The sequence below is a fragment of the Leptonychotes weddellii genome, chromosome 16, assembly GCF_054177405.1.
Source record: "Leptonychotes weddellii isolate Sample4059 chromosome 16, ASM5417740v2, whole genome shotgun sequence".
NCBI lineage: Eukaryota > Metazoa > Chordata > Mammalia > Carnivora > Phocidae > Leptonychotes > Leptonychotes weddellii.
Genome location: NC_138384.1, coordinates 40,990,263 through 41,014,224, shown reverse-complemented (window position 1 = coordinate 41,014,224; position 23,962 = coordinate 40,990,263). Strand labels below are relative to the sequence as shown.

Genomic DNA, 23,962 nt, shown 5'->3' with positions numbered 1-23,962 from the left:
GCTGAGCAGGGAGCCCGATGCGGGACTCGATCCCGGGACTCCAGGATCATGACCTGAGCCGAAGGCAGTCGCTTAACCGACTGAGCCACCCAGGCGCCCCTCGTCTTTCATTTCTTTTGTGGTAACCTCCTTACGCTCTGTCCCTGTTGAATGTGTCAGTAGTGAGTGGAGGAATGTTCTGCTGTATGAATTTACCTCCATTTGTTTCTCCATTCTCCTGTGGGTAGACATTTGGTCTGTTTCCAGTTTGGGGGTTACTGTGAGTATTGCTGCTGTGAACATTCCAGTATATGTCCCTTGGTAAACAAACACACTCCTTTCTGTCGGGTTGGGTTGTGGAATTGCTGGGTCATGGGGTGTGGGCACGTATTGGGTTTTAATTTTTACTGCCAAGCAGTTTTCCATAGTGGTTGAACCATTTTATACTTCCACCACTGTTCATCTGTATCTTTGTCAACACTTGGCACCGTCAGTTTTTAAAATTTCAGCCATCCTGGTGGATGGTAACTTGTATTTCCTCCTAAATGAGATTGTGTGCGTTCCTTGGTAGCGTGGGTGACTCTTGTGAAGTGGCCTTGCTCTTTTCTCCTTGTCTCCCAGGGGGCTCACCTCAAGCCTACAAGCTGCTGCCCGGGCCCAGGCCCTCGTCTGACTCGGGCCCGGACACTCAAGGAAGCAGCGCGTGGGGATGGGGCCGTGCAGGCCCTCCCTGCCGTGGGGTGTGCTGCCTCTGGGCCGGGGCGGCCAGGGCAGGCCCCTGCGTGCTGACACCTGGCTTCCAGAGGCTGTTCTCTGTCGTCCCGCCTGGGCAGCCTCTGCCGGCAGCTCCCCGGGGAGCAGGCCATCCTCTTGGCATCGGTGCCTGGTATTTCATCACCCCAGGACTGCGTCATAGACACCTCAGTGGAGGCGCCACCCTCAGCGGGAGGACGGGTCGGGATCCAGGCGGGGCGCAGGGGATCTTCCAGTTCCTCCCCCTGCCCTTGCCCAAGCTGCCGAAATGAGAATGTAGAAAGTGGCCCCGGGGTGCCGAGCAGTGGGGAGACCCGAGGTAAATGGCTTCCACTCTCCGAGCTTCTGCCTTCCCTTGGGCATGGTCACTGCCCCTCCGGTGGGGCGGTTGGGATCATTCAGGAGGGACCCCACGAGGGCACCGGCTCCCCACTTGCTCAAGGCCACCTGGCTGGCAGTGGCTTGCGGACTCTGCGACCCTGACCACTGTTGGCCACACCTGGCTGCTTTTGCTTCTCTCTGATCACGGCAGCTGCGTGTTTGAGTGCTCACCCACGTGTTCGCGTGTTCCCCAGGGGCCGGGCCAGGCAGTAGGCCGAGCCTCTGCACGCAGCGGGTGCTTCAGCGCTGCTGACTACCCCGAGACACGCAGAATCACGGAGGTGAAGTCGCCGGGCTGGGGATGGGAGGGGAATGTCGAGATTGGACGCCAGGCCCACCCGGTCCTGTCCTTCCATGTCCACCCTTCCTTGGGACTTGAGTTCTCCATACCGGTTCTTTGGAACTTGCGAACTGAGCTGAGGGGGAAGCGTGGTGTTCGCCCCCGTGTCAGGGGACAACGTCTCGAACTTCCCACCACCCCCTCACGCCGGGCCCTAACTGTTCTTCCTGCCCACCTCTCCTGGCTCCTTGGCCACACCAGCCCCTTGGCAGTTCTTCACGCTCTACAAGTACTTCCTGACTCAGAGGTTTGCACTTGCTCTTCCCCTGCCCGAAATTCTTTTCCCTACATGGCAGCGTGGCTCCCTCCCTCCTCACATGTCCCCCGACCACACAGCTAACATAGCACCCCACATTCCCTGCCACCCTTTCTCCTGCTTGACTTTGCTTCTCAGTGCCTCTTCACCACCTGACATTGTTACACGCATACTTGTGTGTTGTCTGCCGCCTCCACCAGGGTGAGAGCTTCACGAAGGCAGGGGCCGTGTCTTGTCTTCCTGATGATTCATCTCTGGTATCCCTCTGGTTGTCTGGAGCTTAGGACACGCTCAGAGAAGATTGGTGGCATGAATAGATTCTGGAAATGTTTCCATGGCTCTGTCTGGTCCTGGGCTGGGGAGACTTGGGTTCTTTCATTATGTACTCAGCAGATATCCAGATGCTGTGCTGGTCCACTAGATTAGCACTTAATAGGTGTCGGAAGAATTGGTTGAGGAGGTGCGCAGAGAGTACCCAGGCAGCCTCTGAGGTCAGGAAGGCTTCCTGGAGGAGGCTGGTTCAGCTGAGACCTCCAGGAGGAGGGAGAACCCACAGAAGGTACAGGTACAGGGAATGGAGGCCAGAGGGATGGGCCTGAGAGACAGAAGCCTGGGGGGGGGGGGGGCTGGAGACGGAGGTAGTACCAGGTATAATTATTGTCACGGTTATTAGGTTTTATAGAGAGCTTTCTAGGTGACCCTAAGCTCGTGGTGGAAAGGACTTTGTTCTGTGTCTGAGCACACTGGGGGGCCCGGGAAGGGTTTTTAACCTGGAGGAACGGGGCCAGATTTAGATGGAGTCTAAGGGTTGAAAGCAGAGACTCAGAGCCCAGGGAGAAGGCCAGGGCAGTTGGGAGAGGCGTCAGGACGCGGGTGAAGGGACAGTGGGGGCCGCTGAGCCGAGCAGGGGCAGGGGGCAGCTGGAGTGAAGGTCAGCAGAGGCCGGGTCCTAAAGGGCCTTGAATCCCAAGCGAGGGAGCTTGGCTCTTTCCTGAGGTCAGCGGGAAGCCACGAAAGGCTTTTGAGTGGGGGAAGGATAGGGTTAGGTTTAAGGGGTCTGGCTGGTGAATGGGGACAGATCGGAGAGAGCAATAAGGTAGTGGGTGGGGAGTCTAGGGAGGGGGTGCGGGAGCCCTCGAGGGAGAGGACAGCACTGGACCTGAGCCAGTGAGCCAGGCCATCCCCAGGGCGGGAGGTGGGGCAGGGGGCGGGGCAGGTGCAGAGACTGGTCACGTTAGAGGTGGAAGGCAGGCTGGTGGGATTGTCAGGCTCTCCTGTCCTGGGTGGTCCGTTCGTTCATCCATCTGTGGAACGGGAGCCCTCGGGGCTGGTCCCGCCTGCTGCAGGAGGGAGCCCCTGTGCTGCTTCTGGCCCTGCCTTTGCGGCTCAGTCCAGAACGTGATCTCTCACCCCACTGTTTACTTCCCTGTCACTGTCCGTCTTGTCTCTCCTTTCGCTTCCTCCCACTTACCTCCCTTCCCTGCCCGGGTCTGGGCGGCCTGCCACCGTCACATGCCAGGCAGTAGTGCGGCCGGCCCCCCAGCTCCCCTGGGCCATGAGAGAAAGCCGATGCCCGTGGTGTCCCTAGAGCCAGCTGCCACTTCTCTGGGGGCCGCTGTTGCTCCTGACCTGCTGTCCGCAAATAACCCCGGGCCGGGCAAGGCGAAAGGCGCCTTGGGCTCCGTGGCCCCTTTCCAGGCCTGTGGCTCTAGGTAGGGGCCCAGTGGGCGGCTGCCTCCCGCCCTCCTCCCTTCCACCCTGGGAACCTGAGACGAAGCAGCGGCCTCGGCGTCTGTCAGTCTGTCGGCTGCTGGTCCCTGAGGACGGAAGTGGAGGTCTTGGGGAAGGGACCAGGGCCTTGGTTGAGCCCCCGGGACCGGCTCCTAAGCCCCAGACAAGTGCATTCGCAGTAGGTTGCTGTCTTGTTCAAGATCCCGAGCGTCGGAAACTTGTCTTCCCTCAGTCATCTGGTGGGGGCAAAGAGGGGCTGAGGCTGAGGGAGTGACACAGGGTGGCTTGGCGCAGGGGTTTGGGGGCACTTGGTTTGCTGAGGGTGGTAGGTTGGAAGGAGGGGAGGGGGCGGAGAGAGAGTGTGCGCGCGCGCGTGTGTCTGTGTGTCGGGGTGGGGGGGCGGCAGGCAGATGCTGGCGGCTCTGAGCACTCCCTCAGGTGCCCAGGGCTGTCTGATTCATTCCAGGTCACCACAGTGTGGGGGCCTGGGAATGACCTGGGGTGGAGCCCACTCTGGGGTGAAGGTGGGTGGAGAGGCTGCCTCCGCTCAGCAAGGCCTGCCTAGGCCGGGGAGCTCTGTTCCCTCCAGAGTAAGGCTCCGAGGGCAGGGTCAGGCCCCCCCCCCCCGCCCCCAGTTGGAGTCCCTGAGGACGAGGCCACATCTTCCTCCTCGGACTGGGCCAAGTGGGCAGGGCTCCCTATCCCCACCGCCTCCACCCTGCGCAGCGCAGGCAGAGCGGCTGGAGGGGCCGGCCGGCCGGGCTGTCGTGAGGCCAGGGGCTGTGGTGAGTCCCCCTCGAGTTCTCATGAGCTGCTCTCTTGTCTTGCAGACTGTGCTCTGTCCACTGTGCCTCCTGCATGTCCTGCTGCCCTGAGCTGTCCTAAGCTAGGTGACAGCGTGTCAACGCTGCCACCATGAATGAGGTGTCTGTCATCAAAGAAGGCTGGCTCCACAAGCGTGGTAAGGGGCTGCTTTTGTCCACTGGATTGCGTCTCTCCCCTCCTGCCTTGGCTTTGCTCCTGGCACCTGGTGCCCAGGGAGGCAGAGGTACAGGGTCTTTGCAGCCCGAGGAGCCAGGGTGCTGAGTCCTACCCGCCTGCCCCCGGCCAGTAGCTCCTTACAAGCCCGTTTCATGGACTTCTTCAGCAGCAGCCTGGGGATGCTCCTGGGCATCATCCGGCATGAGCTCCCGGGCCAGGTCTCGAGTCTGCCTCTGCATTCGTGGTCTCAGTCATAGCCCCATTTTATAGATGAAGAAACTGAGGCTCGGGGAGGGGAAGTCACTTAACTGAAGTAACACAGTGAGGCAATACTCAACATTCATTCCGCAAATACTCAATGAGTATGTGTGGTGTGCCAGGCCGTCCGGGCTCCCAGGCTCCTGGGACGTGTGGTGCCCTCATGGAGTTCACATTCTAGTGGGGGCTGGGGACAGCGAACAGAGAAGCAGACATACGATGTCAGGTGGTGAGGAGTGCCGTTGTGAGCAGTAGGGACTCTGAGGACGAGCCTCTCTGAGGAGGGGACAGTGATGGAGGCCCCGGGGGGAGAGGGGAGGCGAGGAGGTGAGCCACACACAGAGCTGGGCAAGGCTGTCCCAGGGAATGGGACAGCAGGGATGAAGGCGGGAGCGCGCCTGGTTGAGTTGGCCAGGCTGGCTGGAGCGGAGAGAGCGAGGGCAAGCCGGATGTGGCATCCAACCGTGCTGGGCCCTGGAGGCCACGGGAAGGACCTTGGCTTTAATTAACCCTTCAGGCGGTCTGAGCCCAGGGCCCCGGGAGCTGGGGCATGGCCTTGTCTGCTTGTACGGGTGGGCGGCTGAGGCCTGGAGAAATGAAGTCATTGACAGTGAAGAGCTTAACAGCCTATTCTGTTAGAGCCCAGGCCTTCTGGCCCCAGAAGCGTGGTGCCCACCGGCTTGGCGGGGGCGGGGGGGCAGCTGTCCAGGCACTGCGGGGTGGAGGCCGACTGTCCCGGCTTCCGTGGACCTTCTCCTAGGGCGGGAGGGGGCAAAGCCTGGTGGTAGCCGCTCTCCGTATGCGTCCATTCAGTCAGTAGACGCGGACTGAGCAGCTACTGTGGTCCAGGTGCTGGCTACTCGGCAGTGAACCAGATAGGCGGAAGTCCCCTTCTCACATTGGCGTCTTACATTTAGTGGGGAGGGTGGGCGGCACCCAAGGGGACCGGTGCGAGCAGTGGTGGTAAGGGGCATGGAGAAAAATCAAGCAACGCGAGAAGGGATGTGGGAGGAAGCAGGGGGAGCTGTCATAAACAGGTGTTTAGGGAGGGCTCACTGAGAAGGGGCATTTGATAACGACCTGCAGGAGTGCAGGGAGTGAGCCCCATGGCTAACTGGGGCAGGAGAGTGCAGGTGAAGGGGCCAGCCATGAGTCCGGAGGGGGAGTGGGCCGGACATGTTTGAAGAGACAAGGAGGCCGATGTGGGGCCAGCCTGGTGGGAACCAGGAGAAGTGCTCACCCATCGTGCCCTGTCCTGGTCTGCAGACACAGAGCAGTGATGAGGGACGGAGGTGATCCCCAGGGCCAGGCCTCTGCCATCAGACTGGGCAGGGGAAACCTGTTTCCCACTGCCCTTTGCAGGCAGGGGTGGTATTTGAGGCACCTTGACCCTACCTGCTCAGGGTGGGCTGTGAGTTTGGGGCTGTCGGTGGAGCTTTCTGAGCTTTGGCAGATGTCCCAGTTCTAATCCTGGCTCTGCTACTTCCTTTTGGTGACTCTGAGCAAGCTCTGTTGCCTCTCTGAGCCTTGGTTTCACATCTGTAAAATGGGTTAACAGTGTAGGCCTGTGACCTCAGTTCTCCGAGGGCAGGGATTTTATCTGGCTATTTACTGTGGTATCCCCAGGGCCTAGGAAAGTTCCTGGCATGCAATAGGTGCTCAATAACTGATTGCTGGCTGACTGATTGGGATTGTGTGGGCGTGGTATGCGGGTGCTAGGGTGTTGCCGGGGTCTCAGCTCCTGAGTGTCCCCCGGCCGGTGGCTTGCTGGGCTGGGCTGTGAGGAGCTCTGGAGGCAGCCAGAGAGCTGTTGCTGGGGCGGGAGCTTGGGTCTGGTTTAGGGCTGCTGACGGCATTAAATGGGTCTCAGCCCCTCTTACGCCTTCAGCACCTCCGTTCATGCTGCAGGGACCCTGATGGGCTGCTGGGATGGCCTAGCCAGGACATACCCACCTTGGGTTTGCACCGTATACACCCAGAAGCACGGTGCTCCCGGGCCTCCCGTTGCCCGCCATTCTTTTTTTTTTTTTAAAGTAAGCTCTAGGCCCATTGTGGGGCTTAAACTCACGAGCCCGAGATCAAGAGTCGTATGCTCTACTGACAGAGCCAGCCAAGCGCCCTCCCGTGGCCCACCATTCTGAGCAGAGGTGGGCAAGGGCAGGTGGGCACCGCTGCCATCTCACCCCACCTCTGGTGGTTAAAAGTAGTAGAGCCCCAGTTGACCATGTGCCTGTTCGGTGCCAGGCACAGGGCTCTGCTCTAGGTGAGCCCAGTTTTGTTGCGTTCCCCATAGCTACCCTGGGAGGCGGGCACCATCTTAGAGGCAAGGAAGCTGAGGCTCGGCGAGAAGACTGATTTACCCCAAGATTCAGCGAAGACTTATCCTCTGCCTCCTGAAGCAGTTCTCTCAAGGCCTGGCCTACAGGCTGCCTCTTGCTAAGCAGGATCTGCTCAAGGAACAGGCCAAGCAAGAGCACAACTCTTGGAGTCCCTCATGCCCTGTGCTGGTCCCCTTCCTGACACGGCCTCGGCACACCCTCTGCTGGTCCCCACCAGGCCAGCCCCCGTCTGCCAGTTTTGAGGCAGGCAGTGTAGTGGTCAGGAGTGGGGGCTCTGGATGGAGCAAACCTGAGTTCGGATCCCACCTCTCCAGTTAACCCCCATGAGCCTCGGGCAAGTAATGGAGCCTCTGGGCTTCAGTGTTCTTGTCTGTAAAATGGGATTGTTGTGAGGATGTTGTTCCTTTCCTCCTAGGTTTCCTTTTTTTTTTTTTTTCATTTTTCCTTATTACCAACATATAAACCACCACAGGTGAGTGCCTGGATCATAAACTCACTCTAAAACCAACATCCAGATCAAGATGTAGAACAAGACAGTCCCCAGAAGACCTCTGCCCTTCCCAAACAGGAACACTTTCCTAACTGATAGTAGCCTTAGGTGTGTTTTTCTGGGTTGGTTTGTTTTGCTCTTAAAAATGGAGGTAAAATTGGGGCTCCTGGGTGGCTCAGTTGGTTAAGCGGCTGCCTTCAGCTCAGGTCATGATCCCAGGGTCCTGGGATCGAGCCCCGCATCGGGCTCCCTGCTCAGCGGAGAGCCTGCTTCTCCCTCTCTCTCTGCCTACCACTCTGCCTATTTGTACTCTCTCTCTGTCAAATAAATAAAAAAATAAATAAAATATTAAAAAAAAAAATGGAGGTAAAATTGGGGCCACCTGGGTGGCTCAGTCGGTTAGGCATCTGCTTTCAGCTCAGGTCATGATCCCAGGGTCCTGGGATCGAGCCCCACATCGGGCTCCCTGCTCAGCAGGGAGTCTGCTTATCCCTCTGTGTTCTCTCTCTTGCTGTCTCAAATAAGTAAAATCTTTAAAATAAATAAGTAAACAAAATCTTTAAAATAAATAAATAAAATGGAGGTAAAATGAGGGCACCTGGGTGACTCAGGGGTCTGCCTTCAGCTCAGGTCATGATCCCAGGGTCCTGGGATCGAGCCCCATGGCAGGCTCCCTGCTCAGCAGGGAGTCTGCTTCTCCCTCTCCCTCTGCCCCCCTCCCAGCTCGTGCTCACTCTATCTCAAATAAATAAATAAAACTTAAAAAAAAAAAAATTAAAATGGAGGTAAAAGTTGCATAACACGAAATTAACCATTTTAAAGTGTGCAATTCAGTAGCCTTTAGTACATTCACAGTGTGGCGTAACCACCACCTCTGTCTAGTTCCAAAACAGTTTCATCTCCCTAAAAGAAACCCCGTACTTATTAAGCAGTCACTCTCCATTCCCCCCTCCTCCCAGCCCCGGCGGCCTCCAGTTTGTTTTGATTTGTTTTCTGTCTCTAAGGATTGACTTATTATGGACATTTCATACAAATGAATCATAAAATAGGTGGCCTTTTGTGTTTGGCTCCCTTTCACTTACCATAATGTCTTTGAGGTTCATCCATATCGTACCTTGGATCAGCACTTCTTTTCTTCTTATGGCCAAACAACATTCCATTGCATGAGAATACCACATTTTGTTTGTCCATACATCAGTGGTGAACATTTGGGTTATTTCTACCTTTTGGCTATTGTGAATAGAGCTGCTACGAACATTTGTGTACAAGCATTTGAGTACTTGTTTTCAATTCTTTTGGGTACATTCCTAGGAGTGTAATTGCTGGATCATATGTTCTATATTTATAATCGGTATTTATATAGGTTATATAAATTGGGTCACATATTCTATAATTATAATTTAATGCATTCTGTGTGATTTGATAATATATTTATGTTTTTATGTTATCAGGGTTGTATATTCTGTATTTATAATCTACAGCATATTCTATATTTAAAATTTTTGAGAAGCACCAGACTTTTCCATAGGGCTGTAGCATTTCACATTCCCACCAGCCGTGTACAAGGGTTTCACTTTCTCCCACATCCTCACCAACACTTGTTCTGTTTCTTTTCTTTTCTTTCTCTTTTATTATTATTATTTTAAAATTTTTTTAGAAGGGGGAGGGACAGAGGAAGAGGGAGAGAGAGAATTTTAAATAGGCTCCAAGCCCAGCATGGAGCCGGTTGCAGGGCTCAATCTCACAACCTGAGATGATGACTTGAGCTGAAATCAAGAGTCAGACGTGGGGCGCCTGGGTGGCTCAGGTCATGATCCTAGGGTCCTGGGATCGAGCCCTGAGTTGGGCTCCCTGCTCAGTCGGGGAGCCTCCTTCTCCTCTCCCTCTGCTGCTTCCCTTGCTTGTGTGCTCTCTCTGTCAAATAAGTAAAGAAAATCTTCAAAAAAAAAAAAAAAGACGCTGAAATGATTGAGCCACCCACGCGCCCCTTTACTTTTCTCTCTTTTAAATTAAGTCCTCCTAGTTGGTATGAGGTAGTAGCTCATCATGGTTTTGACTTGCATTTTCCTAATGACTAATGATGTTGAGCATTTTTTCATGTGCTTGATGGCCATTTTTATATCTTTAGAGAAATGCCTATTTGAGCCCTTTGCCCGTTTTTTAATTGGGCTATTTATCTTTTTGTTGTTGAGTTGTAAGAACTCTTCATATATTCTGGATACTAGACCTTTATCAGAGCTATGATTTGCAGATATTTTTGCCCATTCTGGTTGTCTTTTTATCTTCTTGATAATGTCCTTTGCACGTAAGTTTTATTTTTAATGATCTACTTTTTTTTCTTTTGTTGCTTGTAATGTTGGTGTCATATCTAAGAATCCATTGCCAAATCCAGGGTTATGAAGGCTCACCCCATGTATTCTTCTAAGAGTTTACCATTTTAGCTCTCATATTTAAGTAGATCCACGTTGAGTTAACTTTTATATATGGTATATGGTGTGAGGCTGGAGTCCAGCTCTGTTCTTTTGCATGTGGATGTCCTGTTGTTCCACCATTTGTTGAATAGACTATTGTTTCCCCACAGGATGGTCTTAGCACTCTTGTTGAAAATTGATTGATCATATGTGTGAGGTTTTTTTTTTGACTCTCAGTTCTATTCCATTGGTCTATCTGTCTATCCTTAGACCATGCTGATTTGATTACCGTAGCTTTGTAGTAAGTTTTGAAATCGGGAAGTATAAAGATTGACTTTTCTATTTCTGCAAAAAGAGTTGTTGGAATTTCAATAGGTGCCATGCCATGTTGAATCTGTAGATTGCTTTAGGGAGTGTCGCCATCTTAACATATGAAGCCTTCTAATCCATGCACATAGGACTTTTTTTTAAAGATTTTATTTGACACAGAGAGGGAGCACAAGCAGGGGTGGCGTGGCAGGCAGAGGGAGAGGGAGAAGCAGGCTCCCTGCTGAGCAGGGAGCCCGATGTGGGGCTCGATCCCAGGACTCTGGGATCACGACCCGAGCCGAAGGCAGACGCTCAACCATCTGAGCCACCCAGGCGCACCACATAGGACATCTTTGCATTTGTTTAGGGCTTTAATTTATTTCAGCAGTGTTCTGTAGTTTTTAGTGTGTACATCTTTTGCCTCCTTGTACTATTGTAAATGGAATTTTTTTTAAATTCCCTTTTTGGACTGTTCATTGTTAACATATAGAAACAAGAGCTGGTTTTTGTGTGTTAATCTTGCCACATGTATTAGCTCTTATCATTACTTTGTGGATTCTTTGTGATTTCTGCAAGTAAAGTTCGTTTTACTTATTCCTTCTCAAGTTTAGTGCCTTTTATCTCTTTCTTTTTCTTTTTCTCTGGCTAGAAGTTCCAGTGCAGTGTTTGGTGAAAGCAGTAGATATCTTGGTTTTTTCCCTGATGTTAATGAGAAAGTTTTCAGTCTTTCATCACTGAATGATATTACCTGTGGATTTTTCATAGATGCGCTTTATCATGTGGAGGAAATTCTCTTCTATTCCTAGCTTGCTGAGTATTCTTTTATCAAGAAAGTGTGTTGGGTTTTGTCAAATATTTTTCTGTCGCAGTCGAAATGATCATGTGGTTCCCCCCCTCCTTTGTTCTGTTAATGTGTATTGCATTGATTGATTTTCATATATTGAACCACCTTTGCATTCCTGGGATAAAATCTGCTTGGTCATGTCTGTATACTCCTTTGCGCTGTTGGATTTGGGATTTTGCTGGGTTTTGAACTTTATATCGACATTGGAAAGAATTGAGTAAGTTAAGTCCTAAAAGATACTTAGGGTAACACCTGACACAGTACACACTGGAGTGTTACCTAATCCTTGTCATCCGTTAATGGATACCTCCCTGTGAGAGGAGACAAAGACTCAGAGAAGTTAGGTGACTTATTGGAGGCCACACAGCACACCCAGCTCAGAGCCCACCCTGCAGTCCTGCTTCCTGTGTGCCATGGGGGTCGGGGGCCTGGCACAGTCTTGTTTTACTCGCTTGCACGCTGGGCTGATGATAACAAGCGTTTACTGAGTGCCTGTGGTGTGTTGGGCCCTAAGCTGGATGTCTTATGGTGGCCATCTCATGTTCTTTTAACAGCTTGAGCTAGAATTCACACACCATACAATTCAGGAATTTAAAGTATACAGTTCAGTGGCTTTTAGTGTAGTCAGAGTTGTAGACCCCTCACCGCAGTCAATTTTAGAGCATTTTCACTCCCCTGGAAAGGACCCTGCCCTCCCCCTTGGCCATTCCCCTCCGACCTCCCCCTACACTTCCCCCTCTCAGTCCTAGGCAGCCACTAATCTGCTTTTCACCTATAGATTTGCCTACTCTGGACATTTTATACACATGGAATCATAATTTGTGGTCCCAAGCTTTTTTCACTTAGCATAGGTTATGGTTCGTCCATGTTGTATGTAGTGTGTAGTAATAACTTTTTCATAGGACTGAGTAATATTCTCTTGTATGGATATATGCCACGTTCTGTCTCTCTGTTCATTAGCTGATGGGACTTACGAGTTTCCCCTTTTTACAATTGTGAATAATAATTGCTGTGGACATTTACGCACAAATTTTTCTGGAGGTATGTTTCACCATCTTAATTTAATCCTCAGCGGCCCTCTGAGGAGTGGGTCCTTGCCGTGTGGGTGTGTGTACACGGGGTGCCTGGATATTCATGGTTCGAACAAATGGAAGCAATCAAGGGGCACTCAGAGGGCGCAGCAGCAGTTATACCATGCCTGGCACAGTGTTTTGACATTTGATCCACCTGCACGGCTGTCCTGGTGAATACCAGCCCAGGGGATTTGGCCTTACAGGGCCACAGGGCATGTGTGTTTGGAAGCCTGGGCCTCCCCTGGGAGCGGGCCACGCGCTGGCAAGGACGGCCAGGATGGCTTGCTGCTGGCCACACGCGGAGGCAGCTGGTGCCCTGGGGCACTGCAGCAGGCGCCTTCCTGCCAGGCCTGACCTCTGGATCACTGGGGCCCAGCCCAGCGCCCGGCCTGGCCCAGCCTGCGTCAGCAGGGGCTGCCTGGAGGTTTTCTCTCTCCTCCCCGCCCTCTCATCGGCCCTCCTCCCACCCGGGTGCCCTCTGTGGGGTGCAGTGACACAGGGCTGCCTGCCCTGACCTCTCTCCCTCCCCCCTGCTTCGGCTCAGGTGAATACATCAAGACCTGGAGGCCCCGGTACTTCCTGTTGAAGAGTGACGGCTCCTTCATTGGATACAAGGAGCGGCCTGACGCCCCTGACCAGACCCTGCCCCCCCTGAACAACTTCTCTGTCGCAGGTGCGTCTCGGGGCACGCCAGGCCAGAGGTCAGGTGCTCGGGGAACCAACCGCTGGTGGGTCCAGGGGGCACCCGGGGGTTGGCCTTTCTTGGGTGTGGGCCTGTCCAGGGCCTGCTTGCCCTCGGATCCATTTCCCACCCTTCCCTCCTGCCCCACTTTTGTGTCAGCTGGGCCTGGAGTGGGAGGGCTGAACTGGTGGCCAGTGGGGAGCCAGGCATTTCCCCAGCCCCCCGCCCCAGGCAGCACCGCCTCCGCGGTTCTAAATCTGCCGACCAGGCCCCGTGGTTCTGGTTGGTGTCAGGCACCTGCCATCCTTCCTGCGCTCTGGTAACAGTCCACTTCTCTGTCCCTCTGACGTTAGCTAGAGACAGACAGCGTGGCCTCCCACTCATCTGATCACAGGGCTAACTTCACATCCTCTGTCCCCTCCGTGGTACCGCAAGTGGTGCCTTCCAGCTGGACTCTGGCCAGTGAAAGCTTGGCAGGCCCAAATCCCTGACCACTGAGCTGTCACCGTCTGGTGGTCTGTTCCCCTCCCCAACATACACTGGACCTTGAGCCCCATAGAGACAAGGCCAGGGCCGACTCGGTCACTAACGTATCTCTACACCATCTGGCATGCAGGAGGTGGCTCAGGGAATGTGGGCTGCAGGGCGGCAGGGCTGTCCCCTCACTCTCCCGGCTCTGTCCCCTTTTTCTGTCTGCAGAATGCCAGCTGATGAAGACTGAGAGACCACGGCCCAACACCTTTGTCATACGCTGCCTGCAATGGACCACGGTCATCGAGAGGACCTTCCACGTAGACTCTCCAGATGAGAGGTGAGCTTGGGCCTCCGTGTGGCCACCCTTTGAGGGTGGCCTGGCCTAGCGTGAGGAGGAGGTCCACAGATGGACAGAGTCCCTTGGGCCCCTGCCCAGGACCCTGGGATCATGACCTGAGCTGAAGGCAGTTGCCTAACGAACTTAGCCACCCAGGCTCCCAGGGAGCTGCATTTTTAATGAGCATCGCCATTGATTTTGAAGCAGACGGTCCAGAGATTCAGTATTAAAAGGATCAGTTTAATCATCAGAAGAGATGATACAGATTTACCTAGTTCAAAAGTCAAACAGTGCCAGGAGGTGTCTGTCACTTCTGCCCCATTCACCCCCGCGCCCCGCTAACCGCTCTTCTGTCTTCTTGGAGAGCTTCATGGGTGGACCGGCTCATTCAGATAGACGTTTGCACCCTGCTCCCCTGGTTGGTTCTTTTTACACAAAAGGTAGCATCGTACACAGACTTCTGAACTCTGTTTTTTCCTCAGTGTGTCTTGGGGCATCTTTCTGCTTCAGTCTCCAGAGAGCTGCTGCCTCCACCGCACTGGCTTTGGTTTTTCTTTTAGACAGTGGCACACCTGTGTCCCCAAGTTTCCTGAGCGGGTTCTTGATGCACGTGGTCGGGGTTGTTTCCAGGCTTTGGCTCATTCCAGGTGGTGCCACGGTGAAGTACCCTGTGCTTACCTCGTTCGACGGATGTGCAGGCGAGCCTGTAAGAGGAGTTCTTAGATGCGGGATTTCTGGGTCACCAGGAATATGCATTTGTGATTTTTAAGAGTGATGTCTAAGAGTCCTCGCAGCCTTCTGTTGTCTAACATTTGGATTTTTACCAGTCTGATCAGTGGGAAGTGGCACCTTAAGGTGGTTTTCACTGACCCTTTTGTCTGTACGGGTGAAGTCGAGCATCCTCTCCTACCTTCAAGGGCCACACGAGTTTCCCTTTCTGAACTGTCTGTTCATAACCTTTGCTTATTTTTCTGTTGGGTAGTCAGTCTTCATCTCATTTCTGAAACCCCTTTATGTACCAGGAAGCTTAGACCTTCGTAATGAGTAGCACATATCTTTTCCCCCACTTTGTCCCTTTGGACCTCACTTTGAGAAACACTTCTTTGGCTTGTGTTCGGGTGAGGATTCAGCCGACCCTGTGGAGAACCCAGGAAAATGGCGCCGTCCCTGAGAATCTTTGGCCATGACAGAAGTATTTGGTACCTGTGGTGTCCGAGAGGGGGGCCAGGAGTCACAGGTGCCTTTTGAGCTTTTGAAATGTGAAATGTGGCTAGTGCAACAGAGCTGGAATTTTTATTTAATCAATTTAAACTTAAGTAGCCGCATATGGCTGGTGGCTCCCTCTCGGACAGTGTGTATCTAGAGGATACGCAAAACAATATCATAAGATGTATTTCCATAGTCTGTAGTGAAATTGTCATCACGTGGCCTCCCAAAGTTAGAAATATGCCTTCCCCGCCACGGGCAGCAGAGCTCCCTACCATCTCAGGCCAGCTGAGGTGTGACTCTGCTGAAAGCTGGGGACAGAAACCATGGACTGCCAGTAAAAGCAAACGGAGACCAGTAGCTACATAAGGCCTGAGTGTCGGAAGGTGTTGGGTAGGAAGGCGAAGGAGACTTCAGGAAAAGGGACCAGCATATGCATATGCAAAGGCCCGGAAGTGAGACAGGTTGTCATCTTAGGGACCGCAGAGGGTTCTCCGTCACCAAAGAATCAAGGGCCAGGGGCCTCGGAAGAGGGCCAGTGGAGGCCTTGCCGGTGAGCTCAGCCAGGTCGTGGACTCCATTTGGAGATCCCTCCAGGGCTTGGCAGGTCATGAATCAATTGGGGTTTGTCACAGGGTCGCTCAGAGATTCAGGGGGATGGTAAACAGGAAACCCTTGATTCAGCAGTACCTGGTGCACAGTTTGCAAGCCTGGAAAAGGAGCAGTGGGGAGCTGGCAAAGCGTTTTAGTAGGCAAGAGCCCTGCTCTGCTTTCCATTTTGGTGAGATTCTGTGCTCTTCAGCATGGGGAAGAATCCCTTTACCAGGATGGTGGGGGTTGGACAGGGCCTGCCTTGCTCCTTTTCTTAGCACCTGCTGCTGCTGGAGAGGAATCTGCTGGGGCTGCTCTGAGGCCAGACCCCAGATTCCTGGCCTTAACCCTGGTGGAGGAGTGAGCTAGCGAGAGCGAGGAAGCTCACTCGTGGCTGTCCTCACTGGCCTGCCCCACATAGGCCCGAGCCTGGGGAGAGGGGGGCGCGGGGTGGGGGTGTTGTCTAGAGGCCACAGTGGCCTGCTCCCTGGGCTCCTGGGAACCTCTCCTGCCTCCCCCCAGACTCCCCACCCCTACCCCTGCCCCCTTGTTTGAGATCTACAGGAAAGTGGAGAGAAGAGTCTAAGAAACGAATGTGCAGGTACCCTGCACCTAGACTCAGCAATCCAGCATCTGCCGTGTTTGCCTCATCTGGCTTTGTTTTGTGCTGAATTGTGCACTTCCGATCACACTTCGTGACACTTTGCTCCTTCATATAGCAGGCGTCTGCTAAGAATGAGGACTTTTCCTACAGAGTCATGATGCCGTTACCACAGCTGACTGTTCGTAGTAGATACTTACCAATCTCTGCATGTCCATGTCTACTAGAATTTCCCCAGTTGTCCTCAAAATGTTTTTCTAACCAGGATTCCTTCAAGGTACTTGTCTCTTTGGCCTTTTAACCTTGTTCAGGCTTGTCTTTTCCCCCCACAAAACATTGATTTTTTTTTTTTTATTTTTTTTCCCCAACAAGCCGGGCTAGTTGTCTTGTGGAATGTCTCACGCTAGGGATGTGTTATTCTACTGCCTTTTGGCACTGTTTACTTTGTTCTTCTGTGCCTATGTTTCCTGTAAACCGGAAATTAGGGCTTGAGCAGGGTTGGCAAACCACGGGCTGGCCTCCTGTTTTTGCAAAGAAAGTTTTATTAGAACACGCCATGCCCATTCATTTACAAATTATCTATGGCTGTTTTGCCCTACTTGGCAGGGTTGAATAGTTGTAACCGAGATTGTATGGCCTACAAAGCCTAAAATATTTATTCTTTGGCCCTTCCCAGGAGAAGTTTGCAGATGTTTGGTCTGAGTGGGTATACTTAATAGTGCATCATGTTATTATGACCTTTTAATGTAAATCTTACTGTGTCATTTCTCTGCTTAGAACTCTGAGTGGCTTTGCTTCCACTGGGAGTAAACTCCAGAGTTTATGCCATATTCTTTTTTTTGAACATTTTACTTATTTGGGGGGTGGAGAGAGTGTGCACATGGGGGGAGGAGCAGAGAGGGAGGGACAAGCAGAGTCCGCACTGAGCATGAAGCCCGATGCAGGGCTCTATTCCACGGCCCTGAGATCACGACCTGAGCTGAAATCAATAGTCCTATGCTCACCCAACTGAGCCATCCATTTTTTTTTTTTAAGTGGGCTCCACGCCCAGCACCCAGCATGGAGCCCAATGCGGGGCTCAAACTCAGGACCCTGAGATCAAGACCTGAGCTGAGATCAGGAGGTGGCCACTTAACTGACTGAGCCAGCCAGGGGCCTCAGTTTATGCCATATCCTCCTAAGTGCTATGTGATCTGGTCTCCTCTCCAGATCCTTTTCTATTGCTGGTTTCCTCACTGTAGCCACACTGGTCTCTTTGCGATTCCTTAAACCTGCCAGACACACTTCCTGCCTCAGGCCGCAGTGTCGGTCCTGCTGTGTCACTCTCACAGTGGAGCTCGGGTCCTTCGCCGTGGTGGGGACGGGAGGAAGCGGCTGGCCCACGCTGCCCTCATGGAATCGTGCTTGCTGGTGCCTTGTCTCTCCTCCACCCCTCGGCCACCTGGCACCCTTTGCCTGGAGGACTGCCATAGTCTCCTGATGCTTGCTCTCCGTGCCCCCGATCCGCACCCCACTGCAGCTGCAGGTTGAAAACAGAAGTCACCCCCTGCACAGACCCTTTAGCGGCTTCCTGGGCCATTAAGGATGAAGATGTCTGTCCCTAACCCAGTGCAACATGGAGCCCGGCGTGTGCTGGTCCGGTCCTGCCTCCTGCCCTCGACCCCTCCATTCCTCTCTGTCACCACAGCCATGCGACCACCTGCAGACACCCCAGGCTTGCCGGCTGGCTGGGCGAATTCTCACGGCAGCCCTTTGAGGTGCTTGTTCTGTGCCAGGCACTGCCCTAAGTACTTTGTGTTTCCTGCTCATTTCGCCCTTACTGTGCACGAATCTCATCCCCGCTCTTTTGTCAGCCAGCTGAGGCACAGGAAGGGACAGACCTCGGATTGACGCCAGGCCATTGGCTGCAGAGTCTGCTTTTCAGCCTGTGTGTTGTGCCCTGGTGCACGGGATGCAGACCAAGGCCTGAGAAGTAAGGTCCCTCAGGGCCCCACGGCCAGTTTGGACTCGAACTCTGGGCCCAGCAGCCTGCTCCCAGGCTGGTCTGCACTCGGCGTAGTGCTGCCTGGGGGAGCGTGGCTCCTCCCGCTGGGCCTCTCGCGGCCCTGGCGCCCACAGGAGGGATGAGAAGGCCCCTGAAAGTACTCAGTTGACGGGAGAAGTGCTTTGAGGGCGGTAGGGACTTGGCGGGTTTGTGTCCTTCAGCTTCTGCTGGCTGGCTGTGTCATTGGGTACCTGCTTGCATCTCTTCCTCAGTCTCCTCTTTTATAGAACGGGGTGAGTAGCAGCGCCTACTTGGGAGGGTTGGGAGCAGACTCCGAGGTTATGGCACGTAAAGCACCCGCACAGCTTCTGGCCGCAGTGCGCTCTGCGAGCTGATGGTGTTCCCCTTGCTCTCTGGTGGGGGAGTCCTGCTCAAAACGGTGGCCAGGCCCAGAACTCCCAGTGGGCGCTTTCCTTCACTCCAAGCCTGGGCTCCACGGCGCTGTGTCCCTTATTCCCTGAGCCTTCCTGCGGGAGGGCCCTGCTTGATACCTCGGGCCTCATCTGGGAAGGAAGCTGTTACTGTCGGGGAACTGTGGCATGGTGCCAGAAGGAGCACAAGGGCCCGATGTGAGTCTCAGCTTTGTCACCTCCTGTGTGTGTGACCCCCACAAGTGACTCCACCTCTGTGTGCCTCTGTTTCCACATCAGAAATGCCCCCCTCTCTCCAGTGTTCTTGATGAGTGTGGAAGGAGCTGGTGTCTGTGGAGCCTTTATTTTTCTCATCATGTCTCTGGAGAAAGGAGGTTGGTCCCCCTGGGGGCTCCCTTTTGAGGGCTGGAAGGCACAGCAGTCCCAGCTCTGGGTGGGAGCTCCCCTCTGCCCCAGACACCATGTTGCAAACCCTTAAGGAGTACCCTGGACAGAGGCCCTTGCTTTTTCTCTGGAATTCTGTGCTGCAACCTTGTAATTTTGGTCCAGTTGGAACAGGATCGGGGGTTTGTCCGGCGGTGGGAGAGCCCCAGTCACCCCTGAACAACCTCCTCCACGTCTGCGGGTTCCTTGGCTCCCTGTGGTCCTGGGCAGCATGAGCCAGGGTGGAGGGCATAGGTCCAGGCCTCACCCAGCGTTTTGAACACCTTCTTGGAGTCAGACGCTTCCCGTGTACCATGCTCTATACGCAGCGGCTCACCTGCGCCTCAGCGTCCCTGGTCTGCCGAGGATGGGTGAGCTTGCCCTGGGGGCAGAATTGCTGTTTGAGCCCCAGCCCGTGAGGCTCCGGAGCTCCTGCTCCTCATCACCAGCTCTGCAGCCCAGGGAGGCCCCTTGGAACTGCTTCCAGTGCTCCCGTGGTGTGGATGAACCATCGTTTATTTATCCAGGCTTCTGTTGATGGACTTTGTGTGTTCTCCCTTATAAACAGAGATGATAGATGATGGCACCCTCTGCGTCTTAGTCTGTAATTTGCTTTTCTCACGTGACAGTACCTCAGGATCTCTGTACATGAGATATATACGTATTTTGTTCTTTTTTTTTTTTTTTAAGGATTTTATTTATTTGTTTGACAGAGAGAGACACAGCGAGAGAGGGAACACAAGCAGGGGGAGTGGGAGAGGGAGAAGCAGGCTCCCCGCAGAGCAGGGAGCCCGATGTGGGACTCGATCCCAGGACCCTGGGATCATGACCTGAGCTGAAGGCAGTCGCTCAACCGACTGAGCCACCCAGGCGCCCCGTATTTTGTTCTTTTTAACGTCTCTTAGGAGATTGGTGATTTTTTTTTTTTTTAAGTAGGCTCTGTGCCCAGTTTGGAGCCCAATGCAGGGCTTGAACTCAGAGCCCTGAGATCAAGACCTAGGCTGAAGAGTCAGATGCTTAACCAACTGAGCTACCCAGGTGCCCTGGTGATTTTTTTTTTTTTTTCTTTCTCAATCCTTGGTTTTCTACCTGAAGTCAGCATTTAAAAATTTCTAAGAGGACAATTATGATCTGGTAAAGCCTATCATGGGATGCGGCCCACCCGTCCCCCGTTTTTGAAAAATAAAATGTGAATGTGGGGATAAGGATTTATATTGTATTTTTCCCAAAGAGGTCATGGGTTAAAACAAGTTGAGAAATGGCAGCCTGGAGGCCCGTGCTCCTGAGCCTACGTGTGTGCCGGGCCTTGGTGTGACGTGTCCGGGTGTGCACTGGGCCTCTGTGTGCACCACGTCTGGAGCCACTTGAACTTTGGCCTCCTTGCTCACTCGTTCCCCAGGCACCTCCTGAGTGTCCGCTCAGGTGCTGTGTGTACCACGGACAGACAAGACGAAATCCCTGCGCTCGTGGGCCTGACACACATGGGTTAGGGTTATGGGGCCCCCAGACTCTGCCCAGGGAGGGCCAGTGTGCCAGCACTTGATGTTGACGCGGGCGGTATTCACACATCTGTCTTAGGAAGCACGACCTCCTGGGAGCGAGGCTGCTTGTGCGCTGGGGCGTCTGGGTTCAGCAAGCCATGGAGCTGAGCGAGAACGGCCCTCCCCGTTGGCTCTGGACGGTCACGGGCCTTCTGTGATTCCAGCTGCCAGACTGAGCACCCACTGTGTTTTTCTTGAATTGTGTTTTGTTTTGGTTTTTTCAATCTGTGCCTTGGTTTCCCCATCTGTAACGTAAAAGTTGGTGGGGAGTGCTCTGGGAGTGTATGTGATGGGGGTCGACAGTGGAATTAGACTCCTCCTTGCCCCTGACTCCCAGTTCCCGTCCCTGGAGGCAGCCAGGGCCCTGTGTCATGCACGCCCTTCCAGAGGGGTCCGTGCTGCGGTGAGCGCACGTGCCTGTGCGTACATTCCTCTTGCTTCTAACTCCAGGAGGAGGACACTCTGCCCTGTTCTGAACCTTCTTTTTTTCTCTTAAGGTGTCTCAGGCCCTCCCAAGTCTGCATCTAGAGCTCTTTTTTTTTTTTTTTTTTTAAGGTTTTATTTATCTATTTGACAGAGATAGTGAGCACAAGCTGGTGGGGGGTGGGGAGCCGCAGGGGGAGAGGGAGAAGCAGGTTTCCCACGGAGCAGGGAGCCTGATGTGGGACTCGATCCCAGGACCCTGGGATCATGACCTGAGCCGAAGGCAGAGGCTTCACCGACTGAGCCACCCAGGCGCCCCCGCATCTAGATCTTCCTCCTTTCTCTGAGCTGAGGGGCGTTCCGTGCGTGGACTCCTCACACACATTCACACATGCTCGCCTCGGCGCCCGGGGAGCTCAGCACTGTGGCCACCCTTCAGGAAATGCAAGATGCTGTCCCCTGGAGGCACACCATTATTTTCCAATACCAAGCAAAAGCAATGCCCAATTCAATCGAGATAGGCCACTGACTGTAAGGTGCCCCCGGATCCCAGCAGTGTCAGAACATGGGGAGATGTGCGCATGGGACCGCTGGGCTGTACAGAGTAGCTCTAGTACCCTCGGGACGTGAGGAGCTGGGGGCTGAGTGCAGCCGCCCCCAGGGTGGTCCCGGCTCCTCAGGCCACTTGCTACCTGTGTGACCTTGGCCAGGGGCCTCTGTGCCTCGGGAGAGAGCACAGTTTCACCTGTGCTGGGGCTGGGGGTGATTCTGGAAGAAGTGTGGCTGACCATCCGGTCTCACTGAGGCTGATCGGAATTGCTGCGATTTGGGAGGTTGCCCACTTGGGCTCTTAGAATTTTCTCGTTCTTAGGTGTGCATTTTATTTTTCTCACTGTTCATGGGCCTGTTTTATAGCTCTAAGCAGAATCCAAAGAGGGTTCAGCATACACTGGGTCGAGCCACCTAAAATTGTGTGGTGAGTCAAACACGGGAGGGGTATGGAAAATTGAGTATCGTTCAGCCCCCTACTTTTTTTGTGGTCTCTGGTTGTTTTTACGTATTTCTACTAGATCTGTTTTCCCTTTCTAGAGACAGAACAGTTTGCAAGTATCAAAAGAAAGCTATTTCCGAGCAAGTTCTAAATTGTGAGTGACAGAAATAGTTTATTCTTAAACCAAGCTCCTTTTGGCTGGGACCTGCTTCCCTGTCTGCCACCTTCTGCTTCACGTCTCTGCCCCACTAGGAACCTCTGTCCCTGAGCTCTCCTGGCAGACAGCTCCCTCCGGGGATCTTCAGCTTTCTTCGGCTGATGAATTCTTCCTTTTACTCTTGGTTTGCTTTTACAAAACATCACGCTTGTCATTTGTTCTGGAGGAATCCCGAGGAGCGCTGTGGCTCAGGGTGGTGGCTCATTTTCAAGGGGCTGTGAATAAAGGTGGTCTCCCCTCTTTGGTCATTTAATTGCTGCTCACTTCAAGCATCCCTCAGGTCAGGCCACTCCAGGACATAGATAGACTCTCTGGCCTAATTCCACTCTTGCTCTCTCTTACCCACTGCAGCCAGAGGATTTGTAAAATGTCAGTCCTGTCCCATCTGCTCCCCCCAGTCGGACAGATCTTGCCAGAATGCCCAAAGGTGTTGGGTCATTTGCTCCCATTAGAGGGGGTGGGGCTCCGTCCTTCCCGCCCAGAGTCCATGGGACTCATGGCTCTTGTGACCTGTCCCTCAAAGGGAGGAGTGGATGCGGGCCATTCAGATGGTCGCCAACAGCCTCAAGCAGCGGGGCCCAGGTGAGGACCCCATGGACTATAAATGTGGCTCCCCCAGCGACCCTTCTGCGGCTGAGGAGATGGAAGTGGCAGTTAGCAAGGCTCGGGCCAAGGTGGTAAGTACTGGGGGGCAGGCGGCCAGTCTGGGAGCACCCCTCTCCCCACCAACACTGGCCCTGCCGCCCTCGGTTTCCATACAGAGCGCACAGGGGAGCAGCCGGGACCCTTTGCGACTGCCCTGTGGGATGGGTGATGTATGGGTGTAGGTGCCCCAGGGCTGCCCTTTGCCCCTGGAGTGAGGGGCAGCTGCATCCTCAGAGCTCGTGAAGAGCTGTCTACCCCCATATCCCAGCCTCCCGGGGCCCCCTGCCTGGGAGAGCCCTAGTCTGAAGGCCGCTTCAGAGCAAACAGTTGCCGCCCAGTGCCTCCCTTCCTGCTCATGCCCAAGCGTTTTGGCAACAGTGGCCTTCGATTTTTCCTTTCTCTTTGTTAAAATGTCCTCCCGTGGGCCATGTGCCAAGCACTGACTTCCCCACTCTCTCCCCCTCCTCGGCAGACCATGAATGACTTCGACTATCTTAAACTCCTGGGCAAGGGCACCTTTGGCAAAGTGATTCTGGTGCGGGAGAAGGCCAGCGGCCGCTACTATGCCATGAAGATCCTGCGGAAGGAAGTAATCATCGCCAAGGTGGGCGTGCCCGGGGCTGCAGCGGCCTCTGTGGTTATGGTGGGACTGCGCTCGCCCCAGCCCACCCCACCCCACCCTCCGGGCGACCAGGGGACTAGGGTGGAGCCTCCGACTAGGCCTCACCCAGCAGGCGCTATCAGGGCCTGAAAGCAGGTCGCTTGCGGCAGCAGAATGGGCTGGTGGGGAGGCCCTAGGAGTGGGGGCTCGGCTCAGGGCCTCTCCATAGGAGGCTGGGCCAGAATGGAATTCTCTTCCTTTTTTTTCCCCTGCCTTTCAAGTTTTTAAAAGGGAGAATTCCTGACATACACAAAGTATTTAAAAGAAAAATAAATACAGTGGACTCCCATGTAGCCAATATCGAGCTTCAACGGTTGTCAACATTTGGCCCATCTTGTTTCATTAGCTCTGCCCTCCCCTTTATTCTGGAGTATCTTAAGGCATGTTCTAGACCATATAATTTCACCCATATATATATATTTTTTAAGATTTTATTTGAGAGAGTGAGCAAGAGAGAGCAAACAAGCAGGGGCAGAGGGAGAGGGAGAAGCAGACTCCCCACTGAGCAGGGTGCCCGATGTGGGGCTTGATCCCAGCATCCTAGGATCATGTCCTGAGCCGAAGGCAGATGCTTAACTGAGCCACCCAGGCGCCCTACACCCATATATAC

The 23,962-nt window shown here is 53.8% G+C and overlaps 1 protein-coding gene across 2 annotated transcripts in view; it reads left to right on the top strand.

Annotated features, from left to right (window-relative positions):
- AKT2 (AKT serine/threonine kinase 2) overlaps window positions 1-23,962 on the top strand; it is a 47,035-nt gene that overhangs the window by 14,809 nt on the left and 8,264 nt on the right. Inside the window, exons 2-6 of one of the 2 annotated variants that reach the window (XM_081806905.1) lie at window positions 4,271-4,401; window positions 12,690-12,818; window positions 13,527-13,638; window positions 22,570-22,723; window positions 23,164-23,295. In XM_081806905.1, the coding sequence (XP_081663031.1) occupies window positions 4,356-4,401; window positions 12,690-12,818; window positions 13,527-13,638; window positions 22,570-22,723; window positions 23,164-23,295 (573 nt within the window). In that variant the 5' untranslated portion in view covers window positions 4,271-4,355. Of the gene's footprint in view, window positions 1-4,215; window positions 4,402-12,689; window positions 12,819-13,526; window positions 13,639-22,569; window positions 22,724-23,163; window positions 23,296-23,962 lie in introns of those variants that run through there. The other variant, XM_081806904.1, reaches the window with a different exon arrangement.